Genomic DNA, 22,680 nt, shown 5'->3' on the forward strand with positions numbered 1-22,680 from the left:
AAAGGACTGCCGTTACTTAAAGGAACTGCAGCAAAATAATCAATGGGTGAACTTGAAAAGTCTGCCAATAACATTGAATACTGCAACAATGACCAGGACGGTTTCGTTTTTATGATTTCATAATATAAATTATCTGCTAATTATGTAGAAAATAATACTGTTTATTCTTTTAGATTCTGGTGTGACAGATCATGATGACATATATTGACAAATAAAAAAAAAAAAATGAAAAATTTACAATGTAAAAAGGTTTTAACCTCGTACGTCGAATTATCCACACCATTGAAGATCGGTGTTGCTAGGAAAGGAGTTTCAATCCTGGAGTTTGGTAAAGGGTAAATCGAGGTAATGAACAACAAATTTTAAATTCAAGGATCAATTGATGACGTTTTATATTCACCGGAGGTACGTTAGAATATGCCAAAAGACTGGTACCTATGTCGGTAATTTTTTTTAACATTTATGGTAAAAATAATAATGACCTTACTACAAAAAACTTTAACCACTGTTTTACAGTTGTCTAAAAAAAAAAATGTGGCTCCAAAATGAACCATATGTCAACGTCATAATTTGTCATTTTTTTTTAGACAAATCTTAAACTGACGTTAAAAAGTTTTTGTGGTAAGACGGTAAATGTTTTATGACAGGTGAGAACATCAATCAATAATGTTTTTAGTATTACTTTTAAACAGTAATAATTCTCGGAGTAATTTTAAATTTAGTTGAAGAGAATCACCAAGACTGTGTAAAAGAGTATAAATAATACGGCATAGTACTCACTTAAATAAACAGAAAAATCAAATGTTCAAATATGGAGTTGATGAAAATAATGTTTTTATTTGATAATTCTGATGAATTATGTGAACCTTGCATATTTGGTAAAAACCATGTACTGTAGATGATAAGAACTAGTTTGCTACGTTTATAGACAATTTTATACATTACAGTGCAATATCACACTGTTATATATTTGATGTACCTACGCTAAGTCAGAAGTGCTGACATGTTTTCAAGATTTTGTTGCTAAAAGTGAAAATTTATTTAACCATAAAGTAAACTAATTTATATTGCGATAGTGGGCGAGAAAATCTTTCTAATGAATTAAAAGATTATTATTGTGTTTGTAAGGAATAACTTACTGTTTAACGGTACCCTATAGCCACAACAAAATGGTGTCGAGGAGCGTATGAATCGTACGTTAACCAAAATGGCTCGACCATTGGTTACAAGTGCGAAATTATATAAAATATTCTGGGATGAAGCTATATTAATATACATATTTAACAAATAGACTACCCACAAAAGCGCTCGCCAATAATAAAACACCATACGAAACATGACACAATCAATACCGAAAATACGAAACCGAAAATAAGTCATTCAAGACATTTAAAATAATGATGATGATTCGGTTCAACATGTTCATGATAAAACTAAAGCCTCGAAATTTGACGAAAAGTCATTTAAAGCCATATTAGTTGGTTACGACCAAAATGGTTACAAACTATTTACCTAATACAGAAAATAACCAATTCCCTATTGCGAGGGATGTTGATTTGATGAAAGAAACTGCTTGCGGCACTAATAACCGCGTAGACAAGCACTGCCACAATCATCTGTCCAAGATGCTGATGATGTGGCCAATGATGATGATGATTTGATGAGTTGTATTTCTATAATACCTGTTCAAATTCCCGCCTAAATTAACAAGCACGATAACGACGATAAATCGGCAAAGTTAATAGGCAACAAACATAATCATTCAATACAATAGCAAACTGAGACGAGGCTGAGACAAATTACCCCAATAGATTATAAAAGGATTGATGACCCATTTTTGCTTATCGCTCTCAACTGTTCAATCACTACCATGCACCTATTGTGACATTTTTAGTGGGGATGATTCTAGTATACATATGTTGAAAACCACAAAAAGTGAAATAGAGTCTAATCATAGAAATAATACTTGGACTCTCATAGCAAGACCTAAAAAAAAATTTTAACATAAAAAGCTCAAATTGGGTATGTACAATTAAAAATAACGAGTTGGGTAAACCTACATACATGCTGGATAAAGCCCGATTAGTAGCTCGTGGTGTCACTCAACAATGCTTACAAGATTATAACGAAACGTTGACTCCAGTAGCTCAAATATAATCTTTCCAATTTATTTTAACTCTTGCAAATCAGTTTGATTTACATGCCCATCTTATGGATGTAAAAACCGCCGTTTAGAAAGGCATTCTCAAGGAAGATATCTATATGGAAGTGCCTTATGTACGCAATGCGCATGCAATGCTTAGTACATGACCAAATATTTGTGCTGCTATAGGTATATCAAAGTAAAATTAATGAAGTTATGGAAGTGGTTAAAACATCTTTTGAGATACATAAAAGGAACTCTTAAATTAAAGCTCACCTATGTGAAATGTGATTACAAACAACTGATGGCAGGGTATGCAGATTCTGATTAGTTGAGGCGACGTTATTGACCGCATAAGTACAACAGATCACATATTTAAAGTGTTTGATAATTGTACAATTTCGTGGAATACACGGAAACAAAATAGTCGCCGGTTCCTCAACAGAAGCTGAATATATGCTTATTTGAAGCTATAAGAGAAGCTATTTGGATAAAATCATTATAACATAGTTCTATTCTGATAAAACAGACAATGATGATATATGAAGTTAATAACAGTTGTATTAGCATCGCTAATAATCCTACAAATCACAAACGATATTGTGACGAATTTAGTTAAATTTTTATGTGTTGATTTGTGTGATGTGATGTGATGTGTTATTTATGTGTTTTTAGTTTAGTTTAGAATTAATAAGAACCGATCTGCCGCATTAGACACGTCCTGTAAGGGTAGATGTAAGGTTGTATATGTAAATAAATAAGTAAATGTAATAACAAAATACCAGACAACCAGGCAACAGTCTGGAACTGAATGACATGAGGTTTAAAACTCATATATAAAAAAGCCACACTTTGTAAGAAAGCATAATATTATAAATTAGAACATTAAGTTCAAGATAAAAATGCTTAGAAATGTGGTGGTCCTGCTCCATAGGACATACTAACAATATCTAATTAATAACCAAATTAAAATTACATTTTAAAATTGTATTTTTCCTTTGACTATGCTATTTGTCTGGTGACAAAATATGTACCTACATATAAAAGTATTAATTAATGTAAAATATGTGAATGTTTATACTTATTACAAGATAAGTTACAAAGTACATTAAAAGATTCATATTATGTTTAATAATTATTCTTATAAATGGTATTTGACTCATGCATTTTCGTGAAACATGAAAATTTGAAGCATGAAGCATTTTAATGGTAATTTAATTCTCATATGTTTTTGTTTGTGATTCTACATGACCTTCGCATGCTGTTATTGTATGTATCAATACATATAAACTGTAATACCATACTATGTATTTAAAAAAAAAAAAAAAGTAACCTTGGAGTTACTTGCCTGTTCTTCTCCATAGGAAGCTACTGTTGGAATGAGCAACTAGAATCAAACTTATTTTTGTTTTTGACTTTCATAAGTGCTTGTTGTGGTCTAAATGAAGTAAATGTTTTGACTTTGACTTATGATGCAAAGTTTTTAGAATTAAGTTGAACTTAATGTAAATTTTTGAATAATTTCAGTTCAATGATTTTATTTAGAATGCTATTATGTTTATAATCTAAGCTGTTGATCAAAGTTATTGTAATTTGATATGCAGCAGGTACTATTTATGACTGTATAAAGTGTATGTAAATATTGCATATTGTCCTATACTGCAATGTACAAATTGTATTGTATACTTTATATATCAAACAATGTTTAAGGTTCTTCTAACCTACAGACAGACATGTGTTGCTGGGGAGTTTGTTGCGCCACTTCTTCTTCCCAGTAAAAACACATATGAAGTGGTGAAAGGCGGGCGTTTTGGGGACTGTCTTTTATAAATTCCTGACGTTCAAAAGGTGCTGTTTTGCAGCCAAGTTTGAATAAACGATTTTTGACTTATGATTGTATAAAATGCTTGTACATTTGAGGGGGGCTGTTGGAATATACGCATGATGTACGTATAATACCTCCTTTACAAATATCCAAGATTATATAAAGCATACCTACTTCAATCATTCGTCAAACATTCAATCATTCAATGTTCACTTCAATCGTACATTCTTACATTCGAAATATAACAGTCGTTCAGGATACATGTGTTTTCTTTGTCTCACCTGCACCCATATCCAACACGTTCAGATAACATTTTCTGTACCTACCCATCACTTACAATCGATAAAATCTAATCGATGTTTTCATAATTACTGATTTTCTTGGGCCAATAGAATACATTGACTTGTTCGTAAACTATTTATAAAACAAGGAGATATCTAGTATGTACTCTAGTATAGAAAGTACTAAATTAACGACAACGGTAAAAAAAGCAATGATGTAGAAACAGACGATACGAAAATAGATAATTCTTAGAGTAATGTACGTTTTACGATATGCCAGAAATACTTAGTTACAGATTGAACTATCAGTCCCGAGTAGATCTCACAGACGCGTAGTGCAATTTCAACTTAGCAATATTCTAGCAAATCTCTTTGATAGAAGCTTATTTATGTTTTGCCTGTTAGGCTGAAGAATTAATGACTCAAAATGAAACAAAAACTTAAACACATAAGCAAAGTCCCATAGCAGGTAACTTAAACCCAGTGAACTAGTTTGTTAACGTCGATAGATTAAAAAAATACTTGTTCCGTTTAACAGTTAAGTTCAGTTCTTCATGGTCTGTTAGAAGTTACGTTAGTCTGCGAAAATGATTCTTAAATGTAAGAGTCGGTAATGGAGCGGTGAGACCTTGCATTTTATTTGTTCGTTGCTCTTGCCAACTACAATACATTTGGTGGACACTGAGATATGCGAGCACTCGAGATTAGACCCTGACCTAAGAAACATGAGGTAACTTGTTATGATGATCGGTTGTAAAAGAGCCCTTTTAGAACTTTACAAAGTCTCGGATCTAAAAAATTGAGATCATAAATCGTTCGATCGCTCTTTGAAATTTGGGCTCGGCGCAACTTGATGCATTTTAAATGAAAGTTATCGTTAGAATTTATTCAGAAAATTTACTGTAGCAGATTATTTTCTTCGATTTTTGGCAGTTAATAAATATGCCATAAAAAATGAAAATCCTAACACTCGATTGCGTGGCATAACCCTACTGTATAATGATGCTTAATGTAACATCAATTACTTACTATGCAACAAGTACTACTTATTGCGTTTTCTAGACTCGGAAAATGTTAAGGAAAATCCTCTGTAATGAATCAATCGATTCAACCTATTTTTATACAGTCTTTACTACAACAATTTCAAATCGATTAAGATTTTGGCATGAGCTCAAATTGATGACCAATTAGGGTAATAGTCCAGCAATTAGTAAGATATAAAATATATTATTTAGTAATTAAGGATAATTATTACGTATTTAGGATAAATGGGCAACTCGTCTAGGTTATCTAGGACACCTTCTTATATCTGTGAACGATTAAGGTTAGAGGTTTAATGGCGAGTGTAATAGAGCCTTCATGATATGTAAGTAGGTACCATTCAGCCGATGGATGCAGGGCAACCAGTATCATTTATTGTGTGACAAGGCAAGCCACTTCGATACTATAACTATCGAGAAACTGATGAGGCTGATAGACGGACTTTACGAGTCAACATTATGTTTCCAAGGACTGGTTCTATGTAGGTATACAACTACGGTACAATTTGATGTATAAATAAAATTGGAACCATCAAATGTTATTTTATTGCTGTCGAAAAATTTTATTTAGAAGCCTAAATTATTGAAATTAATATAACGTGAAGAATGTAAAACTGCCACCAATTTAGATAGCGGTTCTAAATTCGTTATCGTGAAAGCATAGACTTATCTAGGTGGAACTAATTATTGCTATGACGTGTGTGGTATTATTTTTTACAGTTTTCCCACGCAGTTTGTAAAGGTTTTTTTTTAAATATCTGGATCTTCTATATCTGGAATTTGAATTAAATACTTTTAGATTTTTTAGATTTTATCGTCGAAAACCCCTTTTTAAATTAACTTACCTAGTGTTCCTACATAAATTATGTTAAGGATACATAGACGTACATTTTAAAATAGCCGTTACATCTTGTGCCTACGTATTTTTTATTCTATATTTTTATACAACAAAAACAAAGAGCAATAACCTTCTACTGTTCACGTCATGCAATATGGTGAACCCTCTCCGTGAGAACGCACAGTCGCACAACCTAACTTTTACCTATTGCTATGGCTAGTAAGTGATATAAGTTTTCAAATTAATCAAATTTTAGATATCTTTAAATTAAGATATTGTTACATTTCTGAAAAAGACCTTTGTACCTCAGGTTGCACGGCTTCTCCATAACTTTTTTAATCGTTTAAAAATTGTCCTGAATGATTAACATACTTATAAGGCAAAGGAATTTGTGCCAAAGGTTTGTACAGCTAATTAGGATTAAAATTATGATATACATATTGCTGTAGTAAAACACATGACAGGTGTGTTTTGTTATGTGTATAATCGTATTGTGTTGTAGACTCTGACATGGTGACATGTCACTAATGTTGACAATCAGGTTCTTCTGCTATTGTTATACCCGCATGACATTGTTTTTAAACATTGTAAAACGTGAATGTCAAACATTTTGTGTTATCATTCCTGCTAGAATTTAGATCGTTTGTTCACTTTGCACTAAGCACTGAACAAGTATTTAATTATGGGTATCTTTAGGAAATTAAAGCTATAGTTCGGCCATTCAGAGAATGCGTTCCTGACACGTCGCGATTGAACTGACGACGTAATAACATTCATTGATTATTGATATAATAATGTTGTTTTAATGCTCCTCAATTGTTAAAACGGTAAACAACCAGCAAAAATATTTTTATCGTAACTGCAACGCCATTGCAAAGTTACGTCGTCAGTTCAATCGCGACGTGTCAGGAACGCATTCTCTGAATGGCCGAACTATAGTCGTCATTATTTTTAATTTTTTTTGAGATTGAAAAAATGATGATATTAAATAATCTAGCCGAAGATCTATACTTTTTACCCAATTTGAATTGTTTTTTTTTAAGGTATTCAAAGTTTCATAGAGTGCTAAGATTTTAAAATTAGTTAATCTGCTTATTTTATACTTACATTTTATTTTTTATTGTAATGAATCTCTTTGAGAAACAACTCGCTTATTCATACACTGACGGAAATTGATGAACAAGCGTTTCTCATGTTCATAAAGAAAGTTTTGGTTACGTCAGTCGAAAGCAAACCAATCGTGACCCGATTCATTCGAATCATAATACCACGTATCGACTTCCCATTACATCACTAAGTATGTATTAATAACGCGAAACAAACAATTATTTCACATTTTGCGCGCGATTACGTAAAATAGGTTTCGTGGCCCGTGGTGAAGATTTTTGATTTAATTTAATAGTTTAATATCATTTTTAATCGTGGTCTTTAAAAATGCCAACATCTATACCCCTGTAAAAAATCTTCTCCATTACTGACGCATACCTATCAAACCCAAATCTGAAATGGGGCCAAAAACTTTAAATCAGACATACAAAAATTTGAGTTGTAAAAATGAGAAGAATCTAAATCGCGACATATGGAGCAAAGGCTGAGTTCAACACTATCATTATTATGCCGGTAACATTATTACACTGCAGTGATTGTGCTGGGGCATAAGCACTATTAATGGAGACATAAGGCTTTTATACATAGTTGAAACCATATTTTCTTCAGAGACAATTGGCTAAATGGTAAAATTGAATTAAGCAAATTAGTACGGTCATCATCATTATTTTGCTCTGGGATGAGTGTTATTTAGGCTCGGCTCACAAGTACCAGTCTTTCTAACCATATCGCCTAGAAATATAGTTCTCTACCTTTATTATTTTCACACTTTTTGAGTACCTAGGCACAACATTGTTAAAGAACCAATAAATAGGGATTATCTGTGATAATACTGCTTTGTTAGCTACAATGCTAGATCCGTAATAAACCTAATGACATCAATTAACTCAGCAGTTACGTAACAGATAATAGCTAACATTAAAAATAAATAATAGTTTAAAAAAACTAAAAAACACGCTTTTTATAGAAAAACGAACTAAAAAATAGAAAATAAATTTTAACGAATTTAAATTAAGAAAACAGTGTTAAAAATTTCAATGAATGTAAATTAATAATAGTGTGAATACAAAAAAAAAAGATTTAAAAAAAGCGTGGGGTGCATGGTGTCAATAGTTATAAATATTTTATTGACAGATATGAGTACAGTGATTTTCATTTCGATAATATCTTAAAAAGCACCCCACGCTTTTTTTAAATCTTTTTTTTTTGTATTCACACTATTATTAATTTACATTCATTGAAATTTTTAACACTGTTTTCTTAATTTAAATTCGTTAAAATTTATTTTCTATTTTTTAGTTCGTTTTTCTATAAAAAGCGTGTTTTTTAGTTTTTTTAAACTATTATTTATTTTCTACTTTTTAGTTTGTTTTAAAACTATTATTTGTTTTGTAGAATTAAAGTTCTCTTTAGTATACAAAAAAATGTCAATATTAGAGAAAACGGCTAAAGATAATGATTGGAAATAAAAATTAACACCGAGTCCTGCCTTATCGACTGCAGAGAAAAATTCTAGAAAATTTTAATTAATTTTCTTACCTTATCGACTATAGATGAAAACTATATAAATTAACAAAAATCATATTTTGCAAATTGAAAAGCCTAGAAGTCGGTGTCTAATGGATGTTACTAAGTTAATTTTGCCACCGACTTCTAGGCCGATGCACCTAAAATTAGTTTTTTTTTGCTTTTTAGTGTTTTGGGAAGTCGGTTGAATTTTTTTGTAAAAAGGTTATTTATTTAAAGCTTTTCAGTGATACGAATAGTTGTCACTATCCATACAAGTGGGAAGTTCTCATCAATACAAAGAATATAAGTCGTAACGAGGTATTTTACATATTCAGTTGTCGAGTTCCCTCGACTTTCTCTGGTCTCCATCATCAGGACAGCTCCAAACCTTCACTGTTGCATAGGTCTTGTCAATACAAATAATTTAAGTCCAAACACGAGGTAGTTTACATATTCAGTTGTCGAGTTCCCTCGACCCTCTCTGGTCTCCATCATCAGGTCATCTCCAAACCTTCACTGTTGCAAAGGTCTTGTCAATACAAATAATTTAAGCCCAAACACGAGGTAGTTTACATATTCAGTTGTCGAGTTCCCTCGACCCTCTCTGGTCTCCATCATCAGGTCAGCTCCAAATTTTCACAGTTAAATAGTGCTTTTAGGCGTACACCTGAGTGTCAAGTTTTTACCCTATGTATGCCTACAACTTTTGAAGGTTGCCCTCTATTTCTCAGGGTTTCCATCATCAGATCCTGACCTGATGACTATGGGACCAACTGGCAGCTATTCCGAGTCGAACAAAAAAAGAATCGCGTAAATCGGTCTATAAACCTCGGAGTAATCGATGTGTATGTGTAACCTCCTCCTTTTTGGGAAGTCGGTTAAAAATGGAATAATTTTATCAAATTGGTGTATTGTCATCGGTCCTCAATAAATCTACAAAGTTTGAACGAAATCTGGCTGTTTAAAGTGGGTCAAAATCGCGCCCAAAGAAGTCGGTTACAAACATACAAACATACAGGTGAAGCTAATAAAAAGCGTGTAAAAACTGCATTTAGACGTTAATAAGACTGTATTCCAAAAACAGTTACAGGTTTTACTTAGTATTTGTTAAACTGTAATATGTAGATATGAAGATACTTTGTTGAACACAAGAACGCTATATATACCTATAGTTCGGCCATTCAGAGAATGCGTTCCTGACACGTCGCGATTGAACTGACGACGTAACTACATTCATTGATTATTGATATAATAATGTTGTTTTAATGCTCCTCAATTGTTAAAACGGTAAACAACCAGCAAAAATATTTTTATCGTAACTGCAACGCCATTGCAAAGTTACGTCGTCAGTTCAATCGCGACGTGTCAGGAACGCATTCTCTGAATGGCCGAACTATAAGTACGACATCACTTTTGATAAAAATAAAAACTACTTAGATTAAACTTTACATCCAATTTTCTTGACATAATTTTTATGAACTATTTAGGCAGTGTACTGCAGTAAATTCTCTTTTGCCATAACCTACGTACTTTTTATATTCTATCAATGTAAAGATAACTTACATCAATTCATATTTTATGAAGCCTTTGACCGAAGCCGTTTAAGTCACATGTGCATAGAAAATATATTTTCACATTTGTTACGAGTGTCACAAATATTTGCGAACCTTTCTCTCCCAATATAGACGTTCTGTGAAGACGTAGCTCTTGAAATAAACATCTAGGCTATACTTTTACGACCTTATATTGTTTACTGCGCTGAAATAATGCGTAAATATGTGTATGAAAGTAATTGCTTTTCATTTGAAACAGACATAAATATAGGTACGTTATATGAACAAAACGCCATCGTTCGTTTTATGCCATTTCTCGCTAAATTCTCATTAAGGGATAGTGCGAAATCGTCTCGATAAACGTAAGATACTTATTAGAATAAAAGCTAGGATTGCTGGGTTTTATGACTTGTTTGTTTGGAAGACTAATTTTACTGAAAATTATTTTGCACGTCCAATCTCAAATCACGTGCGGTTTCAATCGTTTCGAATCAAAATTAATTAGGATATCTTCGCCGTACATTATTGCCTCAAAATTGCTTCATCTTTAATGAAAGCATTCATTTAACCTCGTGTCTACTCCGACATGCTGAATTCTGAAAAGGTTGAGAAACCGCTTAAAAATAATTGCATTTACTGCATAAACCATGTGCGTAATAATAAGTCATATCTTCTTCAACAACCTAGCTTAATAAAGTGGTCGTTACCAAATACAATACTTTTGTTAACCCAAAAACAAAGCACTGTGTCAGGGACGCTCGTTTGTAAGATTAACTCATTATAAAAATGTTCCAGTGCATTTAAGGCATGCGTCGACTAGTCTGCAACGGCCTGAAAAATATCAGTCTATGGCCAACGTCCAGTATTTAGCATCAAATGTGGGATCGTAGTGGTAAAGGAATACTCTCACAAATAATCTAGACACACGGCAGTGTGTCCGCCAAGTTCGAGCAAAAAAAGCGACACACCGGCCGTGGGTTATATTACACGAACCATTTCGGGCCAAATTCGACCCCCCTGTAACTCAAAATCTATTTTATTTACGCATATCAAATTTCTAGTATCTGTTGAGACCCCATCTAAAATACAAAATTTCATTAATATACCTGTTGTAGGTCTTGAGATATTGACGTCAGAAAATCGCTATTTTTACTATACACTCACTGACTGACTGACTGACTCACTCATCAAAAACCTAGACCACTTCCAATGGTCGTATTGACTTGAAATTTGGCATGGAGGTAGGTCTTTATGTCAAGGTAAAGGGAAAAATCTGAAAATGGCCAAGTGTGAGTTGGTTTCAAAATAATAGAGGTGTTTTATACCCGGTGTTTTATACCCCTAAGGAACTAAGACGAACTAAATTTATCTATATTTATATAATATATCTTCGAATGGTACAAAGGTTTGTATTTAGTCAAAGTAAAGTAAAAATCTGAAAACGGCCAAGTGTGAATCACTTTCGAAAATAACGAATGTGTAACTTTGATCCACGAACATAATATATGATAACATGTCATGTCAGTCAGTTGGTAAATCTAGTCCATTTAGTTAATCTAGTTCATTTCTTTGTAAGAAACATAGTGCATATTAAAAAATCTAAAAGATAGTATAAATGAGACATTTCTTTAACTAACTTCATCATAAGAAGAAAATAAAATAAACAACCTTACAAAAATAAATGAAATCCCACCCAAAACAAAAATGTGAAAGACTGCCAAGTTCGATAATATGGGGATGCTTCGCCTATAAAAGAAGTGAAATCTGAATAAGTACCAAGTTCCATACACATACCTCAGTTAAAAATAGTTACTTTTTAATGATGTTACTTGGCAAGTTTTAATAGAAAATTAAATACTTGATTCATTGCGTTTAGTAGGTTTATAACAAGGTGTATGAAAACTTGCCAAGTAACATCATTAAAAAGTAACTATTTTTAACTGAGGTATGTGTATGGAACTTGGTACTTATTCAGATCTCACTTCTTTTATAGGCGAAGCATCCCCATATTCTCGAACTTGGCAGTCTTTCACATTTTTGTTTTGGGTTTTGATTATCCTTTATTATGACAGCATCCTCGCGGACTGACGTTTGCCCATCAGTGGAACAGTATAGGCTAAACAAAAACAAAAGGATCCTCTGATTTATTCACAATTTTAGAAAACTGTTTCAAAATGAAATGACCACACTTTAGAAACAGTGTGTAACTTTCCACGGCCACTCCTGTAAACAATAAATATGTAGAGTGTATTATGAAAGTGCTGTCATACTGTTTAGTCAATGCTAGGTTTTAACATACACATTGTCAACTGTAGACAACTTTACTTGCAAACATGATTTGTGTAAAAGATGACACTTGTATTTTCATTTAAATATTTATGAGAAAACTATATTCTTGTTCTCGCCATGTGTAAGTATCTACCTCAAATACGAAGATGTCAATGAACTTTTGCCATCATAGTTGAAAAAAAAACTTAAAATGATTACTTTTAATGAAATTTTGATTCAGACCCTCTTTTTAAAGCGTTTAGGACAAATCCGGTTGTGGTCATACATGTCTTCATTTCAGAATATTTGATGAAGGTATACTTAATTATATCTGATAAATCGAGGTAGAGACAGATTGAATTAAATATGTATACATCATATGTATCACATCCTTTTTATTTTAATGATGCATCAACAAATATGAATATTTTTGCCGGGTCATTTAAAATCTTTTTTATGTTAAAATATACATGACAGTCTAGTTTACAGTCCAAGGTAAGAACTACAAAATGTTGGAATATATGATTATGTTCTATATCAAAGTTAAAAAGAAATGCCGGCTTTCCACATCAAAGGAGCTCCCATCCGAGCTAATGAAGAAAATTCATAAAGTGTTCGTTAATCTCAGTGGTCTATCAAAGGCACCATCGATCTCCATTTGTAATATCACCGCTATGCGCATGAGTCTATCGCAGATAACGCTTAGTAATTGCCATCATTATTGGCACAGGGTTGCCAGCTTCGACTGAAAGACCTTATTTATGTTAGGAGATTTCTCACGAGACTATTACCTCTTTGTCGCCTACGGATATGTCATGAGCTCTGTATCACGGTGTTGGTTAAATTGCCTGGGAGTATCTCACTGGTACAAGGTTTCTGGCTATTGGCAGTACCCGCTGTTGGATTCGCAGAAAACTTACATGCCTTCGGATACAAATGAAAGGAAATAGAATTTTATACATTTTGCTAAAATTGGCTATTCAGTCGCCCAAGTTACGAAACAAAAGCCTTTCGCTTACAAAATGCATTTTTAATAACAAGGACCTTGGCTATCAATTCAAAATACAATTTTCGTAATTACTTCATTTTTATTCATGCCTTTAAACACGTGTTTGTCCGTCTAGTTTAAAACTCGGTCAGCAATGCGAGGTCAATGGTCTGATGCTGATTAGTTTTTTTTTAAGTAGTCTATGGCAGCCCTATGGACGTGTCGTCATTATGTTCGAGAAAATAACGCTTTAGATTGCTTGTCTTCATGCATGATTGCTCTGCGGTTGGTCTACAGATACTTCTTTCTATAGAGGTTATATTAATGGCGTCCTAGCCGATTGCCGGCCATGGTGGCTGTTCTCATGTAAGGAAATCAGCCAGCTGCGCAGGACTTAATTGTTAAAGTGCACAAGCATTTGCGCAGACATACTTATACACTATTCCTTCACTCTCATAGCCCGACGGAAGAGATATTCTTAGCCTGGGTGATGTATCGACATTGCTAGTAATTTTATAATTCTAAGGTTGACTTCTAAACCAGGTGCATTTGAACACCAAAACTATAACACAAATTCTAAAGCGGATAGTGATTGTACACAAACTACTTTCAGTGGAATTATGTAACTAAGTTATTAAAACGGTAAAAAATAAAACACATGCAAATTATATGGAAAAATATTGCAATGTGAATATTTTTTAAAGGTCGTTGTTCGACTAATTTTGCCCCAAACCTATTGGATCTTAAGTGTTCTATTGAGCAACGCACAAAATAATTAAGGTTCAGGATTTTTTATATTTTATGATCTTAGATTTAAAGTTGTGCAACTATTAGATCAGGATATATTTTGGTGGTGAACTTATTTATATTCAAAAGAAAAAACTGAAATTGAGGCTTACTAAACATGTAAAAGAGATTGTTATTCTAATTTTAATATAAAAACAAAACAATGCACACCTCGAGCGTTAGACGCAATCAGCAGCCGAATTATGGGCCGAATTACATGAAACTGTCAAGGTGAGCCGGATTCTTGCGTTGTGCAACAAACCTCGTGTTCGATCAATTGAATCAGGCGCATGTTTCAAGACTATTCGGCCAAGAGCACTTGTTTATAATAGGCCGCACGCAAACCTACCAAAAGATTTGCCCTTAAGGCTTTAGCTTTAAGATCAGCTGCGTATTATCTGATCTTAATTAATATTGCTCAAAACAAGACTAGATGGCTGAATTAGGTATCGCGTAAAATAAAGTTACATTGTGTTCTGTGCACCTGTACAGCTGAAAGAGCAATTTCCCGCGCACGCGCTTGTTAATGGAACCGCTGCGCTCGCGCACACGCGTCACTTCGCTTCCGGACTTCATGCATGAGCTACGCACACATGTTTGATATCACACACAAACGCACGAGATTTGGTGTTCTACAACACTTTAATCTGATTAGGCTTATTAAGTAGAACACTTTTTTTACTGTTACAAGAGAGATAGAAAGTTATTCGCTGTTTACAGATTTTTATACGTTAGCAGCATAGATTTGAGATAAAGGTGGAATTTATGCGAGTATCACAATAATTTATCTATTAACCCCTTAGTTGTATGTGTTGTAGGTACATAATACGATTACTTAACAATTATTTAAAAACAAGTGGGTGAACACGCAGGTTTTTACTGTGTATCGATCATAACAAGGTTTATCGATCACTTATTCTTTCAGCGGTTATCAATAAAATCGCTTGTGATATCAGATTACCAATTAATGATTGAGAATAAAATCTTCGACACTTTTGATGGTATCGAAGTCAGATATAGAGCTTTTTTTTTCTTTTCGTGTGCAATAAAATAATTATTCAACACCAATAAGCGGCTCTTATTAGCACTCACACGTTTAAAACTTTTGTTTCGTATCACATCGACCCGTTACTTTCTACGGGCACTCGACGAAATTTACAAAAAATGCTTATAACGGACTCACTGGCTTGGTAATGGGCTTCGCCATCAACTTCATTATAGAAAGTATACTTTAACATACACTCAGTTACACAAGTGAGAATATAATGAAAGTAATGAACTTGGGTAGCAAACGGCAAAAGTCGCGCCTTATCAAAGAACCGGAATTCTTTGTTCAGCTGCTGTCAGTTTTGCGCGCCTCTGTACTTTTGAATGTCAAAAAGTTCAAGCTCAAAAGGTCATCGAACCTTTGGAGTCATTAGGGACAGGTTCTTCAATTAGTCGCAAAAGAAAAATAATAATATAATTTATCCATTATTATTTAATTTATTTAAAAATGAGTTAAATGATGTGAGAACTATTAATTGACTTCTCAAATAACATAAACATAAAGACGAAGTCTTTGACCGACCATTGTAATCTGCATTTATCATGCAAAAACGTCAATGACATTCTAGAACGTGAAACAATAATAATTTAAGTACATAGCTAAGCAGGTCAAGGTAACAAAATTGATAACTGTTGGTTTGATTGTTTCAGGATTGGAAGACACGGTGAAGCTGGTGAAAGGCATCGGCGGCAAGTGCTCCGGGTACGTTGTGGACCTGGCCAGCCGAGAAGACATCTACAGGGTCGCTAAGAAAGTCGAAGAAGAAGTCGGCAAGGTAAATAGAGCAGAGCTATTTTTCAAACTATATATATCCTTCCAATTAATTTGTAATTAAGTAATTAATAGCTAGTAAACGCTGGCTAATTCAATTTTAATCCAACTGGGAGGACATTAACATAACAGTTTAAAATGTACCTACCCAGTCATTGTCCACCATTGTTTGATTGTATGGTAAACCATTGTTTTCTAAAAACAGATGTTCACTTTCAAAAAACCTTGCATTGCTAACCATTTATCCGTCAGTATATACTCAGGTACATGAACACTCGTTTATGTTATCTTTATGCAAATACTTTTAGAAGAAATTTAAGACGGCCTTTTTAAATATTCCTTATTGATTGTAAATATTTATGGTAGGTTGAAAAGTATTATTACTGATTTTAAAATGCCTTTCAAATGAAAATACATACAAAATCATCCAAAAGAGAGAAATCATGTATTATTTACGTACCAGGTATAATGATGACGTTAGTATGCACTCCAAATACTATCAGGATAAGATACCGCATATAATATTCAGATAAGGCTCTCAGATGATGGATATAACTTATCTTGAGCTTGAGGCAGTCAGGAAGTTGAGACATAGTGAAAAATATGTCAGCATGCCTAACGCAAGGAGATTGCGAAGGAAAGCTTGCACTATAATTAGGACTCAGTAACTATACATATTTACCTTAGGAAAATTCCGACGCTTATCTCGGCTCCTGTGTAATCAGTATTAAGCATAGGAAATTTAATTATAACTAAAGTGGAAGTCATTGAATCAAATAGTTTAATAGTTTGAACGAAAATGCAACACGTGGTCAATCTAGCTGCTAGAGTAGGAGCTAAGGATAAATCAATCACCATCAATCTAATGGCTACTTAGGACCTATCTTTACCAAGTCAATATTTCTGATTCTGATTGGTCTCACTTTGATACTATCTATGTATGATTTTACTATCTAGAATCTTTGTTGCTATCAAGAGACTAAATTAACTTTCTTTGAACAATACGCAATACGCAATCGTAGTTCTAAGAGTTACGTATCTAGAGATGTGTAGTTGAATTTGATGAATACCTACTGTATTCAATAAGATAATTGTACTTCCAGGTGAATCTGCTGATCAACAATGCTGGTGTAGTCTCCGGGAGGTATCTGCTCGACACGCCCGACCACCTCATCCAGAGGACCTTCGATGTCAACATCTTAGCGCATTTCTGGGTAAGCATATTAATTGTCAATGAATATATAATATCAATAAAAATTAAAACGTTGCAGCGTAGCCATGCGTCCCTCTTTTATTTTATGAAAAAATGCCGCTATAATTTTAATTTTATCTCATCTAACATCACTTAATGCTCATCTTACATTTATTTATATAAAATGTATGCTTCTCAAAAACTCTGCAACAACTTAATATTAAGTACACCGCCCTTATATCCTTCTCTCGTTATGCTGGTGATTGATGCTGCATGATTGGTTTATTAAAATCATTAATAGACATTACAAATTAATGAAATAGAAGTACTAACAATCGATGTTAATGTACTTTAGTTCGCTAACTAACAGTTTACGCCGGGAAACATAAAGTTAAAACAGGATAAATATTTCATAGATAAGACAGGCGTAAAAAGGAATTTAACCATAATTTTGAATAAATTACGTCCTTATATAATAAATTATACCTTACTACTTTGTAACCGTCTTCTATTAATTCAAGCCTGACGAAAAATTAATGGTGTGGAAACTTTTTTGCTTGTAAAATCGGCGGTAGGTATATAATGGATGTTAGGACGATTAACTTTTAAGTAAAACTTTGAATTCAATGACCCTCATTTTAAATTCGTAGATTTATGCCTACTGACTCCACCTATAATTCCAAATGATGTAATGGTCCGACCAGTTATACTACATTTCTATTGAAATAATAAAATTAATAACTTATCTAAGGTAGGTAAGGTAGGTCTGCGTAGGTGTACGTTACCTAATAGGTACACAAACAGACTCATTAGTTTTTGTATACCTACTAACAAATTATTTCTTGTTGTTCAGATTGATACCCGTTTTATTAGTAATCGAGGAAAAAATAAGGACTCAGTGTAGAGCTCTGAGGCACACCAAGTTACTCTGTAATAGTTTACTTTCTTCAAGAAAGACGTGTGACGAAATCTAACGCTCTACTCTTTTCGCAACTCTTTAGATCAAGTCCTTAATAACCTTGTATCTTCTTTTCAGACGGTGAAAGCATTCTTGCCATCCATGATCGAGAACAATGACGGACACATAGTGACGATCGCCTCGATGGCCGGTCACGTCGGAGTGGCGAAGCTGGTGGACTACTGTTCCTCGAAGGCAGCCGCCTGTGGCTTTGATGAAGCCTTAAGGCTGGAGCTGGAAACCCAAGGCATCAAAGGAGTCCGAACATCCCTTATATGCCCGTACTTTATTCGTTCTACTGGCATGTTTGAGGAGGTTAACTCAAGGTAATTCTTTAATAAATAGGTACTTAATATACGAACAGGGCTTGATAAATAAAAAATAATATAGTAACGGTGAAGGTTAATCTGTAAAATAATGTGTGAGCTAAATTGCAAATTAACCGTCAATCGTCCTTGTTTACATATAATCATAGACATAATATTAGTAAACAGGACTGCGCACATAAACCCAAAAACCGAGCCGAGTAAAACAGTTAGTACGGAGGCTGTCTGTCCCTTTCTAATAGGGTGACTATGAGATTAAGCTATGTGAGACAAATCCGAATTTGCTAAGATTATTAAACGCAGACTGGTATTGAAGTTTTAACTTACGCAGTTTGTGACCTTAAGATACTTATAAAGGCTTTTAATAATTAGCGGGAATTAGCAGTATAAAAGCAGGAAGATTCGAAGTGAAGACTGTTTTTTTTTTTGTATTTCTACTTCATATACAGACTGCTGAGCCATTTATGTCGCCTTTCTTCATTTTTTGGGAAGCTATAACAATAGTACAACAATTTTAAAATCCATCACCCATATTTTCACTCATTACAAAAATTCATGGGCACCCTAGTTGTTTGGTTTACGAAAATGTTATTATTAGCTAACCTGTGGAACGATCTATTGCAACCACCATAGGATTCACTTTTACAAGTATAAACGCAACACTTTTTCACCATTTAAATAGTTTAAATTGATTTAATACAAAAAATATAAACAAAATTTTAAATGCTGATTACGCGCCAAGAATGTTCAGGGTTACTGCTAGAAAAAAAAAAAAAACAAAATAAAAATTTATGTTGTTTATGTTTTAAGAATAATAATTTATATAAATAATTTATTCGTATAATAAATTAATGCGATTTTTATTAATTTGTTGACTTACAATTGTTAAAATAAGATAAAAATATATGTGATTCAATTGTTTTTTTGGGAAGACAAAACTGTTGATCACAACATTTTTTTATGCTGGCAAGGTGTTAGAAAGAGACAAACGACCTCCGTTCTAACTATCCCTCTCGGCTCGGATTTGCCTCTGTGTATTATGTAACAAATTTAGTACCTTATTGCGTTGGAATAGAGTTCATTTTCGTAATTATATATTTTGAACGTGCGCAATCTTGTTTATTATATTACATCTATGCATATAATGAACAGCTATGCACTCGTATTTCAGCGCAATATCATATACATGTCTATTAAACATTACAACCAGTAATTAGCTAAACACATATTTAAGCTGTTAATTTATAGCCAGTCATATTTTTTTATACATTTTTTTCTAGTTTCATTACATTGTTTTCTAGATTTTATTTTTGAGACACGGCAGAATTCTCTTTTGTAACAAGCTGTGGAACTCTTGCATTCTATTGTAACAACTAAGTTCTTATTCAAGGACCACAAACTTTATTAGTTTTGTTTTTATTTTCAGATTCGTGCCCCAACTGAACTCGAACGACGTGGCTGATCGCGTGGTGCTGGCTATCCGCACAGACGAGCCCTTCGCTCTCATTCCTGGCTACTTCCGTGTTTTGTTGCCATTCAAGTGGTGGGTAGATGACACAACACCTCTCTATGACATGTGATACGATATATGTAACTAGTCCAGTCTAGAATTGAAAGTCTTTCGTGATCCAACTGAGATAGGATGTCATAGTAACCTGATGTTTCTTCTGGGTGATGTAATTTTTCATCATACTCCGGTTCTAGCTCTACTTGTTTGTAAAATTTTAATACTCCGCATACTTGATTTCATATTGCGATCATTTGAGATTCCCTTACAATTTATGTACAATTTCTATAGTAGGTACTTAATTTGGCAAAAACCCTCATGTGTTCTTTTCTCTATTCTGGGTAATTCGAATTACACTCTAATTAGATTTGTCAACTATAAATGAATCCCTACAATTTCAGGTTGGTGCCATGGCCATGCATATCCGATTTGATCCGAGGATTAGTCCCTGACGCGGTACCAGTGCCGGCTGCGGGTCATACGGCGCCTGTTGCCGAGAAAGTATCCAGCAAGCCATCGCTGGACGTGAAGCTGGGAGGTGGTCCGATGACCGTGCTGCCACCCGCGCGACACGACCGACATGTGTGACGTCATCCAAGGATGTTGTTGTAGAACTAGTTACCTGGGAGGCGAGAGGCTTAACGTCGTTTCAGTACAAGTTCGATAAACCAAACAAAATATTGAAAGTTTTTTTTGTTCATTTGACAGTTTTGATCTGAAATTAATTTGAAGATTATGGATTAAATAGTGGTTTCTTTCAGTACAGTGCATTTTTTATGTATTTATTACAATAATTTATTGCCATTAAATCGTATTTATTATTTTACAAGCAACATGTAGTTGAAGCCTCTCGTGCCTCTTTGTTAAACGATATCAGGTTAGCAGATACGGTTAGTTAATATTACATTACATGTACAATATAAGTATATAATATGTTATCTTGACACTGACTGTGTTCAACATCGCATGTAATGATTATGCATCTACGGACTGCTCTATTGCCTTTTATATTAAACTGAAATTATGGGGCCTTATAAAATTATTGCGAGTAAATGAGCTTGCTAACAAGCATTTAGAAAGAATATTGTAGATGGTTGCACTTGCAACGTTTTAAGGTGAATAGCTTTGAGACACAGATTATTGAATAGTTACTTAGGTACTACGTTTGAGATTTTTGTAACTGCACACTATGGTACTTTTTTGAGATAGGGATGATATGGTGCTTATCAAAAGCAATAATTAACAAAGGTACCATCTACATAGGTGGTACATATTACGTCTGCATTTATAGACGATATATCTACCTAGATAAGATAAACGGAATGCAAACGTATAAGTACCTCAAGCTAGTGGGCTCAACTGCTGTAGGGACGTATCATGGCGGTATTTCTTCTTCAGAAAACATCACTAAATATTGAATAAAGCATTTATGATTCTATATAACGTTAAACGAATAATATTTTCAAGACTAATGTGCATTTCATTTACAGTCTTCAAAACTTTGGTACCTAGTTACCTACTTATTATAAGGATAGCAGTTTTGACCCAAAATTATTGTTTGAAAATCCGACATAAGACTATTTTAAAACTTCCAAGTATGACTCCAGCTTCTAAACCATTTTTTTTATATTTAATTGATCATTGATAAAAACCACAATTTTGTAATCTCGTACTTAATGTATGTAAATAATGTTTTTTTTCTCATTTTCTTTAAGAATTAGTTGTGTACGAACACCTGTGGTACTTAGTCAAACTAAGATATAAAATAAGATATACTGGATGTGATTTATAAATAAGAGTTTTTCTACCGCTAATATTATTGATAAAAAACTGTACTCTTTTGCTATAAATTGATTTTATATAATGTTAATAAAATGTGATTTAAATGATCATAAAATAAGAGCATCCTGTACTTACAAGTATACCTCTTTTATATTAGGACTTATTTTTAGTTATTTTTAAGGTTTTTTGTTAATATCGGAGAAGGGATGACATTGTAATTTTTTAAGAATATCATGTAAATATGATTTATATTTTGTTTAGTCTTCCAGATAACAATGTGGTTACGGTGTTACGGCAAACAGATCTTAAAATACATAGATACGACATATCGTAAAATCGACGTCTTGTCACAATTTTTATCATGATTTCATAACGAGATTTATCATAAATCGTGCAGCCCAAAATCTTGTGTCTTTGTGTCTCTTTATGGGTTTTCCAATTTTTTTTATAGGACAACATTATGTATAAGCATTCGTAGCTCTGTTTACCCTAACTAAACCCTAACGCATGATGTTACCTCTTGTACTTATTATTTTATATCGATATGTTGTGGTGGAAGATTGATGCATTCAACTATTTTCATTCTGATTTTATATAATTTCGTATCACAATGAGAATGCGTGGATGGTCAAAATGAATAAATCCATAAAAATGTTAACGAGCGTTTTATTTTTGGTTTTAGTTATTTACAAACATTTTATAAAAAAAAACACTTTATTAGACAAAAACAACTTATGATTAGGAACTTACAAATGTAA

At 33.3% G+C, this 22,680-nt stretch overlaps 1 protein-coding gene across 3 annotated transcripts in view; it reads left to right on the forward strand.

Annotated features, from left to right (window-relative positions):
- LOC124638713 (estradiol 17-beta-dehydrogenase 11-like) overlaps positions 1–22,580 on the forward strand; it is a 43,391-nt gene extending 20,811 nt beyond the window's left edge. For all 3 annotated transcript variants that reach the window (XM_047175746.1, XM_047175747.1, XM_047175748.1), the window contains exons 3-7: positions 16,037–16,161; positions 17,261–17,371; positions 18,386–18,633; positions 20,060–20,176; positions 20,542–22,580. In XM_047175746.1, the coding sequence (XP_047031702.1) occupies positions 16,037–16,161; positions 17,261–17,371; positions 18,386–18,633; positions 20,060–20,176; positions 20,542–20,728 (788 nt within the window). In that variant the 3' untranslated portion in view covers positions 20,729–22,580. The remainder of the gene's footprint in view (positions 1–16,036; positions 16,162–17,260; positions 17,372–18,385; positions 18,634–20,059; positions 20,177–20,541) is intronic.
- The last annotated feature ends 100 nt before the right edge of the window (positions 22,581–22,680 follow it).

The sequence above is a fragment of the Helicoverpa zea genome, chromosome 18, assembly GCF_022581195.2.
Source record: "Helicoverpa zea isolate HzStark_Cry1AcR chromosome 18, ilHelZeax1.1, whole genome shotgun sequence".
NCBI classification, from domain to species: domain Eukaryota; kingdom Metazoa; phylum Arthropoda; class Insecta; order Lepidoptera; family Noctuidae; genus Helicoverpa; species Helicoverpa zea.